The following is a 24,719-nucleotide window of genomic DNA, read 5'->3' as shown; positions in this document are numbered from 1 at the left end:
CGGGTTCAACTGATTCTCTTGCCTCAGCCTCCCGAGTAACTGGGATTACAGGCATGCGCCACCACGCCCAGCTAATTTTAATTTTGTATTTTTTGTTTGTTTGTTTTTAGTAGAGACGGGTTTTCACCATGTTGGCCAGGATGGTCTCGATCTCTTGACCTCGTGATCTGCCCGCCTCGGCCTCCCAAAGTGCTGGGATTACACGCGTGATCCACCACACCCAGCTGAATATTATTTTTTATTATACATTTTGGTTAAGTGATTGACCTGGTGAGTTACAATTATTAGAAATTTAAAAATATCATTCAGTAGTAGTTGCCTATTTGGAGTTAATAGCTTTACTTTCTTGGTGACTTTTGCCTGTTAAAATGTTAAGTGCTCTTTATATGCTTTGAAATGCTTTGTACTTTGAAATATTGTAGAGGTCCTGTTAGTATATTTTGGACATTTAATTGGATGAAGAAGTGATTTAATTTTTATTGGCTATAACTCAGTTATGTTACAGAATTTGTTTCTTTTTTTTTTTTGAGATGGAGTCTCGCTGTGTTCCCCAGGCTGGAGTACAGTGGTGCAATCTCGGCTCACTGCAAGCTCCGCCTCCCGGGATCATGCCATTCTCCTGCCTCAGCCTCCTGAGTAGCTGGGACTACAGGCGTCCGCCACCGCGCCCAGCTAATTTTTTTTGTTTGTTTGTTTCTTTCAGTATAGTGAAATCATGAATTCAGGTAGTAGGCCAGAATTCTTGTTTGAGTAATCTTGATGTATCTTTATTCCTTTTTTTCTCTCTAATTGATGGAAGTGGTTACAAATTTCTCTTCAGCACCCATGACTTAGTACCTTCATGATTGCAGGCTTAGTCTGACAGCAGTGAGTTGACAAAGTTCAGGAAAAAGCATTTAAGTAGAATGCAGACTTTTTCCTCTGCCCATGGTTTAAAAAAAAAGTCAGAGGTTTCTTTTATGAATGATAATTCTCGAGGCATTATTGACTGATAATGAAACTTAAAAACACATCAGCAAATAATGAAATGGGACTGCTTTTACTTTCACTTTCCTTCCAGGTGAGTTGTACCTTGCTTCACAGGTAGGTTTAATTAATTGGTAGTATTTAAGCACAATTAAGATGTTACTTCTCTGTACTTTAGACTTAATGTTATAGCTGTAATGTTCTAAGAGCTCTAAAATTGTCTCCTAGATATTCTAATTGTGTTTAAATGACTGTGCTGTAGTAGTAGTACCCATTTTAATGGGTACAGTTTTGCTTTGCTATGTTCTAGAGTCTTTTTACAAGATTATGAGACATCCATAAATAAATTAATTCTAAAATGAAACCAAAAGAAAATCTAAGATAATTTTTTTTTGAGACGGAGTCTCCCTCTGTCTGCAGGGTGGAGTGCAATGGCACGATCTCAGCTCACTGCAACCTCTGCCTCACAGGTTGAAGCAATTCTCCTGCCTCAGCCTCCCAAGTAGCTGGGACTACAGGCATATGCTGCCACGCCTGGCTAATTTTTTGTGTTTTAGTAGAAACAGGGTTTCACCATGTTGCCCAGGCTGGTCTCGAAGTCCCGAGCTCACGCAGTCTGCCCGCCTCGGCCTCCCAAAGTGGTAGGATTACAGGCGTGAGCCTCTGTGCCGGAGTCTCACTCTGTCACCTAGGCTGGAGTGCAGTGGCACGATCCTGGCTCACTGCAACCTGCACCTCCTGGGTTTCAAGCGATTCTCCTGCTTCAGCCTCCTGAGTAGCTGGGATTACATGCAGCTGCCACCACACTCGACTAATTTTTATATTTTTAGCAGAGACAGAGTTTCACCATGTTGGCCAGCCTGGTCTCCTCACCTCAAGTGATCTACCCGCCTTGGCCTCCCAAAGTGCTGGGATTACAGACGTGAGCCACCGCGTCCAGCCAAGAAAATCTAAGATAATTCTAAGCCAATTTTTATTAAAATTTGACAGAATGCTGGAGGAGATATAAAACCCAGAAGTTTTTCTGGGGTCTTCTTCATGATCATTCTTTTAGAGATTTTGTCCATGTGTTATATTTAATTTTGTATGATTGCACAAGGTCAAAGTTAAAATGAATGTTCTGTATTCTTGTCAAGACTATTTTCCTTTTTAATTTGGCTAATGATTAATAGAATTTGGCATTGAAGTTCTTGCCTTTCCTTTATTAGGCTTTGGCACTTTTTTTCTCATGAAAATACCATTTTACATTAACATAATGAATCACATATATGATCCTTTTTTTTTTGAGACAGGGTCTTGCTTTGTCATCCAGGCTGGAGCATCATGGCGCAGTCATCGCTCACTGCAGCCTTGATATCTCCCACCTCAGTCTCCCAAGTAGCTGAGACCACAGGTATGCACCACCACCCCTGGCTAATTAAAAAACATTTTTTTTGTAGAGACTTGGTCTCATTATGTTGGCCAGGCTGGTCTTGATATCTTGGGCTCAAGTGATCCTCCTGCCTTGGCCTCCCAAAGTGCTGAGATTACAGGCGTGAGCCACCACACCTGGCCTATATGATCTTAATTGATCCTAACAGTACCTATATTGTATAAATGCCTATATTTTGAAGATGGTAAAACAAAGGGATTAAAGGGCTTGCCCAATATAACATGGAAAGTGAGTGACAGAGTCAGGTTATTTTCTTCCTCTTCGTACTGTACTTTTCACAATTACATAATATCCATCCATATTTACATTTAGCACTTGTTTTTGAAGTGTATAGTATACATGTTAGCCACTCAATATTTACCAAGTCAAATCCAAAGGAGAGAGGGACCCAGAAAAGGAAATAGAATAAGCTGTTCTGTGGTGAGGGCTTGTCTTCGTGAATGTGTTTGAGAAACATTTGAACTTCACTAGAATGTACAAAGTGGATAATTATAATTTGAAAGGCAACATAGTCCAGTATTTCAGAGCGTGGACTTGAGCTAGAGCACTGTCGTTTGCACATTCTGCAATCTTGGGCAAGTTACCTAGCATCTCTGCTTCAGTTTTCCCATCTGTAAAATGGGCATAACAATAGTTCTGTAACTCTGAGGTAAATGTGAATCATGTAGTGAATTCATATGTGTAAAAGCACTTAATAACAGTGTCTGGCACATTGTAAGTGTTTAGTAAATGTTAGCTAGCTTTTATTAATAGATTGCCTGCCTGACCTTTCTGAAAGACATTTGAATGAGAATTTCTCTTTCTGTCTTTTTATGATTTTATAAATTTTTATGTTAAACTTCTTAAACTTTAGTAGCTCACCTGAGGTCGGGAGTTCGAGACCAGCCTGACCAACATGGAGAAACCCCGTCTCTACTAAAAATACAAAATTAGCCGGCGTAGTGGCGCATGCCTGTAATCCCAGCTACTCAGGAGGCTGAGGCAGGAGAATGGCTTGAACCCGGGAGGCGGAGGTTGCAGTGAGCCGAGATTGTGCCATTGCACTGTAGCCTGGGTGACAGAGCGAAACTCTGTCTCAAAAAAATAAAAATAAGTAAAAATAAAATTTATTTTTTAGGATAATACAAAACAAAAATTAAGTAATAAAATGAAGGAAATATTAAAAAAGTCAAAAAAATGGAAAAGAAAAAAGTTCTCTTAATATTATAATTTTTTAGGCATTAATGAATTTTCTCATTTATGATGTATAATGCTTGACTCAAAAATTGACTGGTTTTTTTGGTTGGTTTTATAATATTAAATTAGTAATACAAAAAACATTAAACTGGGTGCGGTGGCTCATGCCTGTAATCCCAGCACTTTGGGAGGCTGAGGTGGGCAGATCACCTGAGGTCGGGAGTTTGAGGCCAGCCTGGCCAGCATGGCAAAACCCCGACTCTACTGAAAATTTAGAAATTAGCTGGATGTGGTGGTAGGCTCCTGTAATTCCAGCTATGTGAGAGGCTGAGGCAGGGAGAATTGCTTGAACCTAGGAGGTGGAGGTTGCAGTGAGCCGAGATTGCGCCACTGCACTTCAGCCTGAGCAACAGAGCAAGAATCCCTCTCAAAACCAAAACAAAATGAAATAAACAAAAAAAAATACTCCGTAAAATCAAGGACTGATGTACCTTAGAGATTCTTCTGGACAGTGATGTCTCATGTATGTTGCAGAAAGGAGGGCAATTTTTTTTTGTATTTTTATAACAAAGCGTAAGAGTTGGCATTGATTTTGTTCTCATTACTTACTGTTTACATCTGTAAAAGGGGACAAGTACCTCTCTAGTGTGCAATGATATTGCAGGAGGGAATGCACTAATTTATAAGACATGTAGTAGTGTGACAGGGATGGCAAACTATGGCTTGTGGGCCAGATTAAGCCTATGACTAGTTTTTCTACAGCCTGTCACCTAAGAATGGTTTTTACTTTTTTAAATGGTTGAAAAATAGTCAAAAGTAGAATGTTTTGGGAAGCATGAAAATGATTTCAAGTTCAAATTTCAGTGTTCATAAATAAAATTTTATTATAGTCACCCTCATTTGTTTACATATTATCTGTGGCTGCTTTTGTGTTACGTTAGCAGAATTGAGTAGTTTCAGCAAAGACCAAATGGTCTGCAGACTGAAATACACATTGTTTGCCCCTTTACAGAAAAAGTTTGCTAACCTCTACTTTATGACATTCTCAAAAGAATGGCTTAAATTCAGCTTTATGTAATTGATGTATTTCTAAAAAGGCAGTAATTAAAATATATGATGAAATCATGTTTTCAGCTTGATTTTGGTTATATTTTCTGTGATACATTCTCATGGAATTCACATGAGAAATTTTGGTCATATTTTTTGATAACTGATAGAAAGCAGAGATACTTGTTGGTCAGATGTGTTGTGTAATATTTAGTTCCCTCACATGGGTTTTCAAAAACAAACTGAAAACCTTTTCCTATGAGTTTCATAAAGTTACAAAAAATACCCTGACATTTTTAGCTTACATTTAAACATGTTTAATTTCTTTTTTTTTTTTTTTTTTTTTTTGAGACGGAGTCTCGCTCTGTCGCCCAGGCTGGAGTGCAATGGCGCGATCTCAGCTCACTGCAAGCTCCGCCTCCCGGGTTCCCGCCATTCTCCTGCCTCAGCCTCCCGAGTAGCTGGGACTACAGGTGCCCACAACCGCGCCCGGCTAATTTTTTGTATTTTTAGTAGAGACGGGGTTTCACCGTGGTCTCGATCTCCTGACCTTGTGATCCGCCCACCTCGGCCTCCCAAAGTGCTGGGATTACAGGCGTGAGCCACCGCGCCCGGCCAACATGTTTAATTTCATTAGAATTTCTAAATGATCCTGGGGTTTATTTATTTATTTTTTGAGGCAGGGTCTCACTCTGTCACCCAGGCTGCAGCGCAGGCATAGTTGCAGCTTACTGCAGCCTCGACCTCCTGGGTTCGGGTGATCCTCCCACCTCAGCCTCCTGAGTAGCTAGGACTATAGGTGCCCACCACCGCATCCAACTGATTTTGGTTTTTTTTTGTTTTTGAGATGGAGTCTTGCTCTGTCTCCTAGGCTAGAGTGCAGTGGTGTGATCTTGGCTCACTGCAACCTTCGCCTCCCGGGTTCAAGTGATTCTCCTGCCTCAGCCTCCTGAGTAGCCAGGATTACAGGTGCATGCCACCATGCCTGGCTAATTTTTGTATTTTTAGCAGAGATGGAGTTTCACCATGTTGGTCAGGCTGATCTTGAACTCCCGACCTTGTGGTCCACCCGCCTCAGCCTCCCAAAGTGCTGGGATTACAGGTGTGAGCCACAGTGCCTGGCCAATTTTTGTGTTTTTTGTAGAGATGGAGTTTCACCATGCTGCCCAGGTTGGTCTCGGACTTGTGGACTTAAGCAATCCGCCCTCCTTGGCCTCCCAAAGTGCTAGGATTACAGGCGTTAACCACTGTGCCTGGCCAATCCTTGGGGCTTTATATGTTCAGGCACTATAATGAGTTATTTCTCTGCTTCATCTGTGTATCATCTTACTGTATGCTGTGGATTTAGTCAGTTCAGTAAATGTGTATTACTTAGATGTCAAGGAAAGGATATATGGCTACATCTGTCAGTTTTATATATAACAGAAGTCATAACTGTATTAATTGGTATTCTGTCCTGGTAACCAAGTGCTCGGTGTAAGATATTAAAAACAAAACAAAACAAAAGAAAAAAAACTGGGGGCTGGGGGGATAGGGGAGGGATAACATTAGGAGAAATACCTAATGTAGATGACAGGTTGATGGGTGCAGCAAACCACCATGGCACGTGTATACCTATGTAACAAACCTGCACGTTTGGCACATGTATCCCAGAACTTAAAGTATAATAATAAAAAAAAAAAATGGGAGTAAAAGGCTTATGGAGCTATAAAACAGACAAACAAAACCCCAAATCTAAACTTTCCTTGAGGATGATTTTCACTGAATAGTAACTTAAGTACCTACTCATTAGTTAGGTAAGTTAGTGCTATTAATGCATTTGATCATGGAATTAAGGGGAGGGTAAGGAGTATCAGTGAAGCTTTATAGTTTTAGTTTGCTTCCAGCAGGACTGGAGAGGAACTGGAATGCAGACTCAGGGAACCATCATAGAATGAAATCACTTTTAATGGAGCCAGCGCACAGTCACAGGCAAATCCCCACGTGAAAGTGAGGAAAAGTACTGTTCATTTTTGTTTTCCTAAGGTAGTCATCACCTTGCTACTGCTTATGTATTAGAAATCCTTAGTGTAATTATGTATCTCAGTGGACTGGATGTTTGTTCCTTGGATGACCAGAATGTCAGAACTTGTTAAGAGAAATAAAGTTTTGGGTTATGTTATTCTGAGATATATTTTCCAATTTCAAGTATGAAATAATGTTACATAGTAATTGTCATTAGGGGTTTTGAAATCTGTTAGAACCATTATTATCCCTTTAATATAATTTGCTTCAGAATAAACTCTTCAGTTTTTGTTTTTTAATTTTTTTTCCAACTAAAGTGCCATGGAATAAACTCTTCAATTTTTACCTGTTAACATTTTTCTTAATAACATTGCAGATTTTTTTTTTTTTTTTTTTTGAGATGGAGTCTCGCTCTGTTGCCCAGGCTGGAGTGCAATGGTGCAATCTCAGCTCACTGCAACCTCTGCCTCCCGGGTTCGAATGATTCTCCTGCCTCAGCCTCCCAAGTAGCTAGGATTACAGGCACCCACTGTCGTGCCCGGCTAATTTTTATGTTTTTGTAGAGACGAGATTTCACCATGTTGACCAGGCTGATCTTGAACTCCTCACCTCAGGTGATCCACCTGCCTCAGCCTCCCAAAGTGCTGAGATTATAGGCATGAGCCACCATGCCCAGTCCTACATTGCAGATATTTTAAAGTAACTTGCTTCTTTTCTTTTTTCTTTTTTTTTTTTAAAAGACAGAGTCTCGCTCTGTTGCCCAGGCTGGAGTGCAATGGTGCAATCTTGGCTCACTGCAACCTCTGCCTCCCGGGTTGAAGTGATTCTTCTGCCTCAGTCTCCCAAGTAGCGGGGATTACAGGCGCCTGCCACCGCGCCCGGCTAATTTTTAAATTTTTAGTAGAGACAGTGTTTCACCATATTGGCCAGGATGGTCTCAAACTGCTGACCCTGTGATCCCACCCACCTTGGCCTTCCAAAGTTCTGGGATTACAAGCGTGAGCCACCGTGCCCAGCTTAAGTAACCTACTTCTGAGCATTACTTATTTGACTAACTTACTTAATTTTGGCCGAGTGTGGTGGCTCACACCTGTAATCCCAACATTTTGGGAGTTTGAGGTGGGAGGATTGCTAGAGGCCAGGTGTTCCAGACCAGCTTGGCCAACATAGTCAGATTCCTATCTCTACAAAAAATAAAAGTAAATGGAAAAAAAAATTTTTTTAATGACTTTTAACTTCCATAATGAGTTCTATTAGAACTTCTGATTAAAAGTTTTAACAAGCTCATTCAGAGTGCTAATGCTGTCTTTCATAGGTATGAATATGTTAAAATGCTATGGGTTTTTGTTTTAATTTTTAAAATTCATTCACAAAATTACTGAAAAAGCTTTGTGTTTGTAACAGTAGTCTGAAACAAATGTTTGAAGAGGGAAAAATGCTCTCTAATGACAATATTTTTAGAGAAGCACTTTTTAGCCTGGATTATTATGGTTAAACTATTTTAACGTTTTACTAATGTGTTGGTAGAATGATATCTAATGTATATTTAAATCATAAGAAAATGAAATTTCTCATTTTAGACCCCAATAGGCCAGATTTGAAAAGAGGAAATAACTGGATTTCATGAATCTATGCACTGATGCACTTGTAATGGGAACTAATATTTGGAAAATTGAAAATGTTGTTACTTGAATTGTTATAGTATTTATTTGTTTATGAGACAGGAGTCTTGCTCTGTCACCCAGGCTGGATTGCAATGGCACGATCTCGGCTCATTGCAACCTCCGCCTCCTGGGTTCAAGCGATTCTCCTGCCTCAGCCTCCTGAGTAACTGGGATTACAGGCGCACGTCACTGCACCTGGCTAATTTTTGTATTTTTAGTAGAGACGAGGTTTTACCACGTTGACCAGGCTGGTCTCAAACTCCTGACCTCAGGTGAGCCACCTGCCTCGTCCTCCCAGAGTACTGGGATTATAGGTGTGAGTCACCATGCCAGACTGAATTGTTACAGTATTTAAACAAAAGCTTATGTGAGTAGAAATAGGGCAAAATGGGGAAGTTTTGACATTATTTCAAATAATCTGGGAAGAATAAATATAGGCATAATTTTTCTGCCTTTTTCTCTGTAACTTTTAGAAGATGGAAGATGGCATTATAGAAAACCTTGTTTTCTTCACTGTTCAGAAGAAAACTCAAATAACAAGAAATAAAAAACTTCTAAGTATTACTTGTAAAAATAACTTTATAATTGACTTTTTGAAACATTGTATTTGCATTATAGTTTATAAATTTTGAATATTATAGTACCACATGGATATTTTGTATGTAAAAAATTGGATCCAGCTATATAAGTCTCAATGATTTACACGAATATAATAAGACTTTTACTCTATACATTTTGGTGTTTTCAGTAGTTTTGCATTTGTAGTTATGGGCTTATTGGTGTATTCTTGCAAAGTGGAAGAGTGGTTATGTCCTTAGTTCCTTGATATGGGCTGGCCTGAGTAAGTGGACTTCTCCGTTACCCAGATAAATAACCAGTACTTGCACAGTAGATTGAGAATTGGCTGTGGGGAAGATTGTGGGGTTTTTCAAAAGGTAACCTTGATTCAAATCATTATGGAAGTTTAAGGATAACTGATTCTGTTGTTTTTGAACCTGTTCAAAATCTGTTGGTTTTGAAAACTGAGTTGTGTAGTTGTGTTAAATATTTTTGGTTAGCTCTGTATGTCTGAGGGAAGTATGACAGTAATAAAAAGCCAAATAATTTTTTATTATTTTGTGATATGTTGTTAAATATGATATTTCTGATTCAAATCATGGAGGTTTAAGAATAATTGATTCTTTCTATAACCTGTTGCTTTTGAAAATTGGCTTGTGTAGTTGTGTTAGTTTTGGTTAACTTTATCTGAGAAGAGTGTGACTGTAATAAAATACTGAATAATTTAAAATTATTTAGATGTGTATTGTTAAATATTGTGGTATTTCAGCAAGCATGCTTCATATTCTTTGAGGAACTAGTGTTAAAATTTAAATGTTCAGGTAAATTTGATTATACATTTCAGATACATTTTGAAAATATTAGATTCAAATGTTAAATAAAAATGAAAATTATACTAAATTTGTATGAGAAAATCAAATTATGGCATGTTTCCCATATGTAATAATTTGTGATCACATCTGTTTTGATAAGACTGTCAGATGATTTCATTTGTTTATAGGCGCATTCTACATTCTAAAGGGGAGCTCAGTGAAGATAGACATAAACAGTATGAGGAATTTGCTATGTCTTACCAGAAGTTGCTGGCAAATTCTCAATCCTTAGCAGACCTTTTGGATGAAAATATGCCAGATCTTCCTCAAGACAAACCAACACCAGAAGGTAAGATATCCTTAAAAACAAACATTGTGTTTTCTATAAGCACTGTCACTTACCTTTAGGCTTGTCAGATGTGCAGTATTGCGAATTTAAATTTTTAAAATGGCTTCAACATTTTAAAAATGGGCCAGGCATGGTGGCTTATGCCTGTAACCTCAACACTTTGGGAATCCAAGGTAAGAGGATCGCTTGAGACCAGGAGTTTTGACAGCAGCCTGGGCAACATAGTGAGACCCTATCTCTGTTTTTTAAAGAAATTTTTAAATAAAGAAATGGTGTTAAAACCTATTGACAACCTTGAAAAGCTATTTGAAATGATCCCTGAATGGAAGAGTCTCTGGACATAGAAAATAATAATTAACTCATATGACAATATGATGAGTTCATTCAGATTCTTATGTAATAGATAGGTATCTTTGAATTTCCTGGCAATTCTGTTTACTTAGAAATCTTAAGGGTGGCCAGTCTCAGTGGCTCATTCCTATAATCCCAGCACTTTGGGAGGCCGAGGCAGGAGGATCACAAGGTCAGGAGTTCAAGACCAGCCTGACCAACACTGAAACTCCGTCTCTACTAAAAATACAAAAATTAGCTGGGTGTGGTGGCACATGCCTGTAGTCCCAGCTACTCAGGAAGCTAAGGCAGGAGAATCGCATGAACCTGGGGGGCAGAAGTTGCAGTGAGCTGAGATTGTGCCACTGCACTCCAGCCTGGATGACAAAGTGAGACCCTGTCTCAAAAAAAAAGAAATTTTAAGGGTGAAGTATTTGTAAAATATCCTTTTGTAATTAAAGAAAAATTTATATTTAATATTCTCAGTAAGAAATACCTGTTGTATACTGTGAATGCATTTATTATATTTATATATAATAATGTACATAATTCTTACACTTTTTTTTCTTTGAGACAGAGCCTTGCTCTGTTGCTCAGGCTGGAATGCAATGGCACAGTCTCAGCTCACTGCAGCCTCTGCCTCTTGGGCTCAAATGATTCTCCTGCCTCAGTCTCCCAAGTAGCTGGGACGACAGGTGTGCACCACCATGTCTGGCTAATTAGAGACAAGGTTTTACCATGTTTCTCAGGCTGGTCTCAAACTCCTTAGCTCAAGCAATCCTCCTGCCTTGGCCTCCCAAAGTGCTGAGATTATAGGTGTGAGCCACTGCACCCAGCCTCCTATTCAGTATCTCAAAAACTCAGTCTTAATCAAACTTTTTAAATTTTTTTTTCTTTTTTTTAGTTGGAGTCTCGCTCTGTTGCCCAGGCTGGAGTGCAGTGGTGCTGTCTCCGCTCACTGCAAACTCTGCCTCCTGGGTTCACACCATTCTTCTGCCTCAGCCTCCCGAATAGCTGGGACTACAGGTGCCCGCCACCATGCCTGCCTAATTTTTTGTGTTTTTAGTGGAAACGGGGTTTCACCGTGTTCGCCAGGATGATCTCCATCTCCTGACCTCGTGATCCGTCCGCCTCGGCCTCCCAAAGTGCTGGGATTACAGGCGTGAGCCACCGCACCCGGCCAAACTTTTTAAATGTTTTAAAAAAGTTTCATCATAGAATTTGTGTTTTGGTTGACCCTGGCTTGTTTCTCAGAACTTTCTCAGTATATTTGTTATGATATTTTAGAACCAAAATCTCTGTATAATATTTAGCATATGGCCGGGCACAGTGGCTCACGCCTCTAATCCCAGCACTTTGGGAGGCCAAGGCGGGTGGATCACAAGGTCAGGAGTTCGAGACTAGCCTGGCCAACGTGGTGAAACCCCCTCTCCACTAAAGATACAAAAGTTAGCTGGGCATTGTGGTGTGTGCCTGTAATCCCAGCTACTCAGGAGGCTGAGGCAGGAGAATCGCTTGAACCCAGGAGGTGGAGGTTGCAGATTGCTGAGATCGCACCATTGCACTCCAGCCTGGGTGAGACTCCGTCTCAAAAAAAATAATAATAATAATTAGCATACTTGGGGATTAATTTAGTTGGTTTCTTTACCGTTTTCCTCTAATTGTCATACTGAAATTTAAGCTAATTTTTCTTTTCATTTTAAATGACTTTAAATGTATTATTATTATTATTATTTTTGAGACAGAGTTTCGCTCTTGTTGCCCAGACTGGAGTGCAATGGCGCGATCTCGGCTCACTGCAACCTCTGCCTGCCAGATTCAAGCAATTCTCCTGCCTCAGCCTCCTGAGTAGCTGGGATTACAGGCGTGTGCTACCACACCCAGCTAATTTTGTATTTTTAGTAGAGACAGGGTTTCTCCATGTTGATCAGGCTGGTTTCAAACTCCCAACCTCAGGTGATCCAACCGTTTCGACCTCCCAAAGCGTTGGAATTACAGGCGTGAGCCATCGCCCTCTGTCATGACTTTAAATGTATTTTTAGACATCTTCCAGAATTAATAGACCTTGAGAAAATTCTGTCATTGTTTTTATTTTTATTTTTGGAGACAGAGTGTCACTCCATCACCCAGGCTGGAATGCGATGGTGCAGTCTTGGCTTACTGCAACCTCTGCGTCCCAGGTTCAAGCAATTCTTGTGCCTCAGCCTCCCAAGAAATAACTGGGACTACAGGTATGCGCCACCAAGCCCGGCTGATTTTTGCCTTTTTAGTAGAGATGGGGTTTCACCATGTTGGTCAGGCTGGTCTCGAACTTTTGAGCTCAAGCGATCTGCCTGCCTCAGCCTCCCAAAGTGCTGGGATTACAGGCTTGAGCCACTGTGCCCAGCCCTGTCATTGTTTTTAAAAGATCTTTTTGTCTAGGCATGGTGGCTTATGCCTGTAATACCAGGGCTTTGGGAGGCCAAGGCAGGAGGATTGTTTGAGGTGAGTTTGAGACTAGTCAGGGCAACATAGTGAGACCCTGTCTCTACAAAAAATTTTTAAAAAATTAAACAAATTTAGCTAGTCATGTGGCACAGCCTGTAGTCCTAGCTACTTGGGAGGCTGAGGTGGGAGGATTGCACGAGCCCAGATATTCAACCTGGGTGACAGAATGAGACTCTGTATCTTAAAAAAAATTTTTTTTTCAGACATAGAACTTAAGGGCAAGAGCTTTTTTTCTCTCAGTACTTTAAAGATGTTACTCCTCTGTCTTCTAGCTTGCATTGTTCCATCAAGAGTGCTCTTACCTTTCTTACCTTTGTTCTTATTTATGTAATTTATATATTTTTTCTCTCATTGCTTTAAAATTTTTTCATTATCGCTGATTTCAAGCAGCTTAGTTATGGTGTGGCTTGGTATGGTTTTCTTCATTTCTTGTACTTGGGGTTCCTCGAACTTCCTGGATCTGTGGGTGTATAGTTATCATCAAATTAGGAAAACCTTGACCTTTATTTTCAATTGTGTTTTCTCTTTCCTCCTTTGTCACCTCTCCTATAGGGACTCAATTACAGGTATTTTAGGTTGTTCAAAGTTGTCCCACAGCTCATTAATGTCCTGTCCTTTTTGTTCTTCATTATTTTTCCCTGCCTTTCCTTTTGGATAGTTTCTATTGTTATTGGATAGTTTCTATTCTATTGTTGTCTTCAAGTTCACTCATCTTTTCTTCTACGGTGTCCAATAATTTAATTCCATTTAGAGAAGTCGTTTGTTATCTCTATATCTTGTCATATTTTCTTTTTCTTCTATATCTTGTCATATTTTCTTTTTCTTGTATATCTTGTCATATTTTCTTTTTCTTCTATATCTTGTCATATTTTCTTCATGCCTGCTAATGTTTTATTGGATGTGTCCTGGATATTTTTGTGTTCTTATAAATATCATTAAGCTTCATCCTGGGGTGCAGTTAAGTTACTTGGAAATAGTTTCATCTTTGAAAGGATGCTTTGTTAGGAGGTGTCAGAGCAGCCTTTAATCTAGGGCTTATTTTTCCTAATACTGAGGCAGTACCTTTCTGGACTCTGTCTGATAAAGTAGAGTCTTAGAAGATTCTTCAGTCAGCCTGGTGGGTATACAGACCATTCCTGGTCCCATGAGCCTCTCTATGAGTCTTAATTCTTTTCAGTAGTTATTTTCCCAGTCTCACTTAGTTTCCTCACATATAGAGGCTGATCAATACTCAGGTGAACACTTTGTTTCCTTATACATAGGAGCTGATCAGTACTCAGCTGAATGTTCAAGGAGACTGCAAATCTTTTGAAGTCTATCTTTGTGCTGGTTTCTCCTCTCTGGTACTGTGTCCTGGGAACTCGACCTGCCTTGGGTAGAGTATTACCAGACTCTCAGCTCTCATCCTCAACTCAGGGAGACTGCCTGGCTTCTCTCTTACTTGGCCATAGCCTGAACAAAATCTCTTTATGAAGTAAGCTGGGGCAGTTGTAGAGCTGAGTTTTTGTCTGCTCTTTATCAGGGATTATTTTCCTATACTGCCTGATGTCCAGTGTTTGAAAATCATTGTTTTAATATTGTTTGCTTGCATCTTTAGTTATTTTGGGTCACTGATAACAGTACTTCATCTTGTCCGGAAGAGGCTTACATTGTCCAGTGATCAGAATATCCTTTATTCTACAGCCACTTTTTCCAGTTAATCATATGTCTTAGATTTTTTTTCATTTTAATACATTAGTGCCATCTAATTCTTTTTAATTGCTACATAGTAGTATCCTGTTGTATGGTTGTGCTGTAGTTTACTTGTCCTCTGTTGATTAACACTTAGTATTTCTGGCTTTTAGCTATTATTGTCAGTGCTGTAACAAAATCTCTGAACCTGCTTCTCTCTGTATATATGCTAGTGTTTACAGGATACATTCCTAGAAGTAGAATTCTTGGGCTAAAAGGATATATGCATTTTAAGTTTCAATATATAATGCCATATTTGGCCGGGCGCGATGGCTCACACCTGTAATCCCAGCACTTTGGGAGGCCGAGGCGGGCGGATCACGAGGTCAGGAGATCGAGACCATCCTGGCTAACGCGGTGAAACCCCAAAAATACAAAAAAATTAGCCAGGCGTGGTGGCGGGCACCTGTAGTCCCAGCTTCTAGGGAGGCTGAGGCAGGAGAATGGCGTGAACCCGGGAGGCAGCGGAGCTTGCAGTGAGCGGAGATCATGCCACCGCACTCCAGCCTGGGAGACAGAGTGAGACTCCGCCTCAAAAAAAAAAAAATGTATATATATATATGTATGTATGTATGTATGTGTATAAAATGCCATATTTTCTATTACAGAAATTTACAGCAACCCAAATGCCCATCAATAATAGACTAGGTAGAGAAAATGCGGTACATATACACCATGGAATACTATGCAGCCATAAAAAAGAGTGAGTTCATGTCCTTTGCAGGGACATGGATGAAGCTGGAAGCCCTCGTTCTCAGCAGACTAACATAGGAAAAAGACCAAATGCCACATGTTCTCACTCATAAGTGGGAGTTGAACAGTGAGAACATGTGGACACAGGAAGGGGAACAACACACACTGGGGCCTGTTGGGAGGTGGGGGATAAGGGGAGGGAGAGCATTAGGACAAATACCTAATGCATGCGGAGCTTAAAACCTAGATGATGGATTGATAAGTACAGCAAACCACCATGGAATATGTATACCTATGTAACAAACCTGCACATTCTGCACGTGTATCCTGGAACTTAAAAAAAAAAAAAAATTACATGCCACTAAGTATATGAGAATGACTGTTTCTTTCTTTCTTTTTTTTTTCTTGAGACAGAGTCTTGCTCTGTCACCCATGCTGGAGTACAGTGGTGCGATCTCAGCTCACTGCAAGCTCCGCCTCCCGGCTTCAAGTGATTCTCCTGCCTCAGCCTCCTGGGCAGCTGGGACTACGGGCGTGTGTTACCATGCCCGGCTAATTTTTTGTATTTTTAGTAGAGACAGGGTTTCACTGTGTTAGCCAGGATGGTCTTAATCTCCTGACCTCATGATCCATCCACCTCGGGCTCCCAAAGTGCTGGGATTACAGGCATGAGCCACTGTGCCTGGCCCGAGAATGACTGTTTCTTTACACTCTTACCACATTGCAGTTCTTAATTTTTAAATTTGAAGTCAAGTTTTAGCATCTTTAAGTTTATTGATTGTTTTATAAATGTATTATTTTTCCTGTGAAATTCCTATTTGAATCTTTGATACCTCCACCCCCTGCCCTTTTTCCCCTTGTATCTTTTTAAAAAATTGATTTATAAAAGCACTTTGGGAGGCCGAGGTGGGTGGATCACTGGAGGTCAGGAGTTCTAGACCAGCCTGGCCAACACGGTGAAACCCATCTTTACTAAAAATACAAAAATTAGCCAGGTGTTGTGGAGCGCGCATATAATCCCAGCTACTCGGGAGGCTGAAGTGAGAGAATTGCTTGAACCCAGGAGGCGGAGGTTGCAGTGAGCTGAGATTGTACTCCAGCTTGGGTGACAGAGTGACACTCCATCTCAGGGGGAAAAAAAAAAAAGCACTTTGTATATTAAGGAAATTATTATTATTATTATTATTATTATTATTATTATTATTATTTTGAGACTGAGTCTTGCTCTGTCGCCCAGGCTGGAGTACAGTGGCGCATTCACAGCTCACTGCAAGCTCCGCCCCCCGGGTTCATGCCATTCTCCTGCCTCAGCCTCCCGAGTAACTGGGACTACAGGTGCCTGCCACCATGCCCGGCTAATTTTTTGTATTTTTAGTAGAGATAGGGTTTCACCGTGGTAGCCAGGATGGTCTCGATCTCCTGACCTTGTGATCTGCCCATCTCGGCCTCCCAAAATGCTGAGATTACAGGCCTGAGCCACCGTGCCCGGCCGACAGAAATTATATTTTTTGGCCAGGCGCGGTGGCTCAAGCCTGTAATCCCAGCACTTTGGGAGGCCGAGGCGGGCGGATCACAAGGTCAGGAGATCGAGACCACAGTGAAACCCCGTCTCTACTAAAAAAATACAAAAAATTAGCCGGGGCGGTGGCGGGCGCCTGTAGTCCCAGCTACTCAGGAGGCTGAGGCAGGAGAATGGCGGGAACCCGGGAGGCGGAGCTTGCAGTGAGCCGAGATCGCGCCACTGCACTCCAGCCTGGGCAAGAGCGTGAGACTCCGTCTCAAAAAAAAAAAAAAAAAAAAAAGAAATTTTTTATATGCATTGCAACTATCCCTCCTCTCTTTTCTCTTTTTTATATGCATTGCAACTATCCCTCCTCTCTTTTTCTCTTGTCCTGTGCCTGTGATTTTTCTATTTTTTTTATTGCTTTTGTTTGGTAGTATTTTTACCTCTCAGAAGCTGAATTTATTTTTTTGATTTACATTATTTTTTAGATACACAAAATATTTATGCATATTGTAGATTAAAAAGTGAAAATTTACTGTCAGATGCATTACATTCTCCAAGGTAACCACCCTTAACAGCTTGATAGTAATGTGTCCAGACTTTACTTTTTTCCACAAAATATGTATAATCAGATATCTCTAGCTTCAGTAACTTAGGTAAGATGTTTTGCATGATTTCCTTTATTGTTTCAATAATTATGTTTGAGAGCTTTCTGAGTCAGTTCTTGTAGATACATCTCATTCCTTTTAACACCTGATTAATATTACATAGTTGTCTTAGTCTTTTCAGGCTGTTGTAACAAAATATCCTAGACCGGGCAACTTACGAGCAACAGAAACTTACTCCTCCTCTCTGGAGTCTGGGAAGTCTAAGATCAAGGTGCCAGCCAAGTTGGTGTCTGGCGAGGACTCTCGGCTTCCTAGATGGGTGGGAGAGTGGGGCTGAAAGTTCTAATCCTGTAGTCACTTGGTCTTTCTGGTGACTGGCTCCATCCTGAGACTATCCAGAGGCTCCACCCTAAGTCACCTCATTAGCATCAGCTGAGGTAGGGTCAGTAAGCTAGTTATGAATAACAAAATACATTACTTTTACTCAGGAAATTCCATTTTTAGGAGGTCTGCCAGGAACCAGTGACAAACACCAAATATATTTATTATACCATGCGCTATATATTACGGATGTATTCTTTAAATATTGTCAATATTGTCTTCTAGTTTGTTTTTTACTTTTGTTTATACTTTTCATTAAACAGAAGTTGTAAATATGTCAGTGTTTTTCTTTTTGGTGTATTGGTTTAGTGTCCTAATAAGTCTGTGTTTAAATATATGTTCTGTAAGGAAAGTGAGGAGTTTCAAGCAGCCAGTGTTTTTTTGTTTTTGGTGTTCTTATTTTCATAAGTCACATTTAATGGATAATCTAACTTAGGGTTAATTTTAATTTACATAGTCACTCTATAATTCTCATTTGGAGAGAAGTATGTGAGAATAGATACGTTCATGAATGAGTTCATAATCATAAAGTAGGAAGTTACTTTCAGTGTTCTGAGTTTATAATCTGTAGTTGTATGTACTGCATGTGTGTGAATATGTACATACTTTCCATTCTCTAATAAGAGATCTGTACACTTCATCTTTCTTCCCTTCTTTTCTAGCTATCAATTGACTGACATTTATGGCATAAAAGAAAATAAAGGCTGAGCGTGGTCACGCATGCCTGTAATCCCAGCACTTTGAGAGGCTGAGGCGGGTGGATCCCTTGAACTTAGGAGTTTGAGACCAGCCTGGGCAACATAATGAAACCCCATCTCTACTGAAAATAGAAAAATTAGCTGGGCTTGATGACGCATGCCTGTAGTCCCAGCTACTCAGGAGGGTGAGGCAGGAGGATTGTGCGAGCCCAGGATTTTGAGGCTACAGTAAGCTATGATTGTGTTACCGCACTCCAGCCTGGGCAACAGAGTGAGACCCTGTCTCAATTCAAAATAAATAAATAAATACAGTCTGGGTGTGGTGGCTCATGCGTGTAATCCCAGCACTTTGGGAGGCCGAGGCGGGTGGATCAGCCGAGATCAGGAGTTTGACACCAGCCTGGCCAACATGGCGAAACCCCATCTCTACTAAAAATACGAAAAATTAGCCAAGTGTGGTGGTGGACACTTGTAATCCCAGCTACTTGGGAGGCTGAGGCAGGAGAATTACTTGAACCCGGGAGGTGGAGGTTGTGGTGAGCCAATATCAGACCATTGCACTTCAGCCTGGGCGACAGAGTAAGACTCTGTTTAAAAAAAAAAAAAAATTCAGGACCCTCTAAATTTATTATAGCAAGGGGAAAGTTAAGCCTTGGAGACTGAATTACATAACCTGTGTATATCTTTCCTAAAAAAGACGACTTCTACTAATCAGATAGTTGTAACTGTGCATTAAGCCTTATGTGGAAAGATGTTGAAATTACCTAAACTTTCTCTATATAAACAATCTCAAACTTCTACACTTTGGAACGCTGACTTCTGTTCTTTGGAATCTCTGCTTCCTGGGAGGCTGTCCTCAAACTTTGCAATTGAATAAACTCTCTTTAAAACTAGATTCTGACCTTTTTGATTATTTTAGGTTGACAGTGGCAATCTACCATGTGCTAAGGATTATGCCAAAAGGAGGAATGCTTCTTAATTAAAGGTTTATGGTCTGTCTTTGGAGATATAAATGGTATATAAGTATGATGTAAATAGTATAGAGGATTATGAGTTGCCAAAAAAAAAAAAATACTCATGGGGGAGGTGAGACTTTAAACGGATGTCGTAGGAGTGGCCAGACTTACATATTTTATTTTTTGACTTTAAGTTTCATGAAAGTAGACCTAATTTATCAAATGGCTATTTAATCTCATATTAATTGCTTAAAACAAGTATAAGAGCAAAAAGTATTTATGCTGTTCTCTAGTCTGTTTTATTAAAGGGCTTTATTTAAAACACAGTTTTTGATTTGGTGTTGAAAATGGTCACATGTGCTTGTTGATTGAAGAAGTTCCTGTCAGTTGAAACACTCAAGATTCAATAGCTATAAAACTGAAAAAATAACGAATGTCCTGTTTATCATGCTATAACCTCAAGTTATGTTAATTACTTGTGATTTATTTTATGGTAGAACATGGGCCTGGAATTGATATATTCACTCCTGGTAAACCTGGAGAATATGACTTGGAAGGTGGTATATGGGAAGATGAAGATGCTCGGAATTTTTATGAGAACCTCATTGATTTGAAGGCTTTTGTCCCAGCCATCTTGTTTAAAGACAATGAAAAAAGTTGTCAGAATAAAGAGTCCAACAAAGATGATACCAAAGGTAAATTCTAGAGAAAAAATATTTACATTAAGTGCTACAAGAATTAGCTTCAAAATAGTATTTGTAAAAAAAAAAAAAAAAAGCTACTAGTTTTGTAATATGAACATTGAGTCATTAGAGTAAATGAGTGACAGAATTGTATGGAATGATGGAGCATTAAAGGATGATAATTGACATACTTTTAACAATGCTGATACATTTAAGTTAATGTTAATTTGAAAGTGTTTGTTTATAATGTCTTGTAGTGAATTCATGTGAGGTCTTGGTCCTAAGACACGCATTTCCCCCAGGTAGATTGTTAGGGCAGGTGTTAGCTCTAGACGCTTGTTACCTGTACTGCCTTTTCTAGGCTAGATAGAACCAACTCTTTGTGAAGAAGAGTGACTTTAGAGAAGTCAGAGCTTTTAGGTCATTAATAGAGTGGGAGTTTCTGAATGCCAGTTACGTTGTGTTTCTCAGGTTTGTCTTATATTTGCTGCTGCTATTCTAATCTAACTCCCATCCTCTCTCACTTGGGTTACTGTAACACCTCCTACCTGGTTGCCCTGTATTTGCTTTGTTTCCTTCTGTGCATTCTTTTTTTTTTTTTGAGGCAGAGTTTTTGCTCTTGTTGCCCAGGCTGGAGTGCAGTCGTATGATCTCGGCTCACTGCAGCCTACACCTCCCAAGTTCAAGTGATTCTCCTGCTTTAGCCTCCCAAGTAACTGGGATTACAGAAGTGTGCTACCACGCCTGGCTAATTTTGTATTTTTAGTAGAGACGGGGTTTCACCATGTTGGTCAGGCTGGTCTTGAACGCCTGACTTCAAGTGATCCACCTGCCTCGGCTTCCCAAAGTGCTAAGATTACAGGCGTGAGCCACCACACTCAGCCTGTGCATTCCTAAACATTAATTTTACTCTCCTGCCTACCTGATGTCCTTGAATAACTTTACATGTACTTGGAATATAATTTAAAATTGTTAACATTGTCTCTTTAAGACCCGCATAGTTTCAGGTTTGCCATTACAACTCTATTATCCTTAATTTGCCATCCTTCTCAGTCTCTGAAATGGGCCCATCTTCTTGCCTTCTTGCCTTCCTGCATTGTTCTGTTTTCTGCTTGGAACCCTCTCCCACCATACCGTATTTGACTACCTTATGCATATTAGTTTAATTTCCTCAGATAAATTGTATGTTTTTTGAGAGCAAGGGTCACATTTTAAACTTTTTTCAGAATGTCTGACAGCTTTGCGTCATTTTGAACATGTAGCTGATTAGTAGATGTTTTAGTAGCCAGACATCGGGACATTGGGGAGTGAATGCATGCTGCATGTGGGCAGGAGTTTTTCTCTGCTGTACTCACAGGTATATTCCTGGTGCCTAGAACAATACCTAGCACATAGTAGATATTCAGTAAAAGTAGAATGAAAAGATGAATGAATGAGAAAGTAGTAGTCTGTTTTCATCTAGAGGTAGCAAAACTGATTCATACTAGAGTTTTCATCCTCCCAAATAAGATATGACATCAAGTATCAGTAAGACATTTCTGTGTTCAATGCAGAAATTAGGAGATTAGAGGCTTTTAAGAGATGAAGCTGAGAAATACCATACTTTCAGTTTAGGTATATATTCTTGAACTCGGGTTTTATTGGCTTTTGTTTCTTATTTACGAAAATTTTCAAACACAAAAGAAGGCTGTTATAGTGAACTTGCATTTACCTATCACTCAACTTCAGTTATTAACATTTTGTCCCTCTTATTCAACTAAGGTTTGGTTTCTCTTTCTTTTTTATTCTTCCTGTTTTGCCTTTTACCAATTACTGGTCATTTTCTTTTGTTGTGTTTCATTTTTTGGTTTTCTCTAACCCTTCACATTGAAATGATAAGGATATTTTCCTAATTGGTCTTTCTATATCTACCCTTTCCTGACTTTCTAATTGATTTTATATATTGCTACTAAGTTAATTTTCACATCAGTTCCCTTTTAAATGTTATCCCTTGCATAAAGGAGAAACTCTCAACTCCTCATCTGGGAGTTTGAGACCCTTCTTAATGTGAGTCCACTTTAATCAGCCTTTCTCCCCCGCCACCTTTAGCATAGATAGATTTTCATGCCATGTAAGTCCTCATCCACACATATATCTTTCCATCCAGTCATCCGTCCATCTCTTCAGTTAACAAATGGTATACATAATCAGAGAAGATATAGCCTTCGTTCTCGATGAGCATAATGTATATATATATTTTTAGACGGAGTTTCGCTCTTTTTGCTCTGGCTGGAGTGCAGTGGCGTTATCTCGGCTCACTGCAATCTCCAACTCCTGGGTTCAGGCGATTCTCCTGCCTCAGCTTCCTGAGTAGCTGGGATTACAGGCATGCACCACTATGCCGAGTTAATTTTTGTATTTTTAGTAGAGGTGGGGTTTCACCATATTGGTCAGGCTGGTCTCAAACTCCTGACCTCAGGTGATCTCCCTCCTGGGCCTCCCAAAGTGCTGGGATTACAGGGGTGAGCCACCATGCCCAGCCGAGCATAATGTATTTTATAAAATCTAAATATATTAACTTCAGTTGCCGGTTATACATGCAGGTTTTAAAAGAAGTGATGCAGATTTTGTGAGTCTTTATCTACTTTTGTGTAGCAGGATTTTAATATGACTTTGCATTTAGGTATACTTGTTTGTTTTTCAACAGAGGCAAAAGAATCTAAGGATAATAAGGAGGTATCAAGTCCCGATGATTTGGAACTTGAGTTGGAGAATCTAGAAATTAATGATGACACCTTAGAATTAGAGGGTGGAGATGAAGCTGAAGATCTTACAAAGAAACTTCTTGATGAACAAGGTAAAGAACTATTTTACCAACTTTCATTTTTAATTGGTTTTTACACACAGAGCTCTTGCCTAAGAATACAGATCTTTTCTCCTTAATTCTGTGTTTTCTAATCCCTTGTTTTTCTGTTGTTTTCAGTCCATCACTGTTTTTGGAATTTGATTTATAACAGGACATTACATACCCAGTATTATATGTCTACAAGCTTTCATGATCATCTAAATTTTAAATAACTTAGTTCTAAATATCTTTTTTTTTTTTTTTTGAGACGAAGTCTCACTCTTGTCCTCCAGGCTGGAGTGCGATGGTACAATCTTGGCTCACTGCAACTTCTGCCTCCTGGGTTCAAGCAATTCTCCTGCCTCAGCCTCCCGAGTAGCTGGGATTACAGCTGCCTGCCACCTTGTGCAGCCAATTTTTGTATTTTTTAGTAGAGATGGGGTTTCACCATGTTGGCCAGGCTTGTCTCAGACTCCTGACCTCAGGTGATCCACCTGGCTCCCAAACTGCTGGGATTGCAGGCATGAGCCACTGCACCCGGCCCTAAGTATCTCAAAATAAATTTTTCTTGCTACCGCTTCTGTGATGGAATAATGATACTTTTCTGATAACTTGATAGCATTCTCCTGATTGATTTAATTATATGACATAATCTTTACAAACAACATTAATGTATTTGAAAGTTATTCTGAAATGATTACTGGGTAGGAATATGACTAGCTTATCAGTTCATCTATTCATTTTATCTGTCTTTATAATTGAGTTGTGTTTTGTATTCAGTAATACAAATATTACGTTTATTCCCTAAATAATTCCTATCAAGCTTTGAGTTGATTAGCTAGGATTCTTTTATTTTTTTGGGACAGGGTTTCACTCTTGCCCAGGCTGGAGTGCCATGGCATGATCATAATTGACTGCAGCCTCAAACTCTTAAGCTCAAGTCATCCTCCTGCATCAGCCTCCCAAGTAGCTGGGACTGTAGATGTGCACCACCACACCCAGCTTATTTTATTTTTATTTTTATTTTATTTTATATTTTTTAGAGATAGGGTCTTGCTGTGTTGCCCAGGCTGGTCTTGGACTCCTGGCCTCAAGTGATCCTCCTGCCTCAACCTCGTAAAGCCCTGGCATTATAGGCATGAGCCATCACACCTGGCCAAGATTCTTTATTAGAAGGATACCTTCTGTCAATATTGCTTTTCTCTCTGTTGGCTTTACCCTATCTTACTGCAGATTCTTTCTCTATGTAAACCAGCCACCCTCCTTAGAATCACATGGAATAGGGAGGCTTAGTGCTTCAAAGGCAAGAATTGGGAGTGCTGTTAATTGAAGAACATAGGGGAAGGGATGCCGGGCAGATACAAATAACATTTACCATAACACTGCATGCTTTTTCTGACCAAGTTTTTGTGCCTAATGCAAAAAGTTTGACTTTTTATAGTTGATACCTGAAAGACTCTAGTGACTTGATATTATGATTCTAGAGTTACCTAAACTTTCCAGGATAATATTCTAAAAAATGACTCATGTTTTCCTGGGCACAAAAATTGGTCTAGATTATCTATTTTCCGAATAATTAATCATTGGATGTTTTTATTCTGTGTTCTGTTTGTACTTTTTTAACCTATTTAAAAACTGATTTTACATTAGAACAAGAAGATGAGGAAGCCAGCACTGGATCTCATCTCAAGCTCATAGTAGATGCTTTCCTACAGCAGTTGCCCAACTGTGTCAACCGAGATCTGATAGACAAGGTATTGGTATCTCTGTGTAACTTTATTCAAGCACATGGAGCTTGTAGGAGTCCTCTGATAAG

The 24,719-nt window shown here is 39.7% G+C and overlaps 1 protein-coding gene across 5 annotated transcripts in view; it reads left to right on the top strand.

Moving 5' to 3' along the window:
• Positions 1–24,719, top strand: part of UPF2 (UPF2 regulator of nonsense mediated mRNA decay) — a 131,514-nt gene that overhangs the window by 19,989 nt on the left and 86,806 nt on the right. For all 5 annotated transcript variants that reach the window (XR_012417464.1, XR_012417465.1, XM_005564621.4 and 2 more), the window contains exons 4-7: positions 9,848–10,008; positions 19,894–20,091; positions 22,766–22,915; positions 24,554–24,657. Coding sequence is in view for 3 of the 5 variants with exons in the window: in XM_005564621.4 (XP_005564678.1) it covers positions 9,848–10,008; positions 19,894–20,091; positions 22,766–22,915; positions 24,554–24,657 (613 nt within the window). In the remaining 2 variants the exon portion in view is untranslated. The remainder of the gene's footprint in view (positions 1–9,847; positions 10,009–19,893; positions 20,092–22,765; positions 22,916–24,553; positions 24,658–24,719) is intronic.

This window comes from Macaca fascicularis, chromosome 9 (genome assembly GCF_037993035.2).
Source record: "Macaca fascicularis isolate 582-1 chromosome 9, T2T-MFA8v1.1".
Lineage (NCBI taxonomy): Eukaryota > Metazoa > Chordata > Mammalia > Primates > Cercopithecidae > Macaca > Macaca fascicularis.
This window is presented reverse-complemented; position numbering and strand designations above follow the sequence as displayed.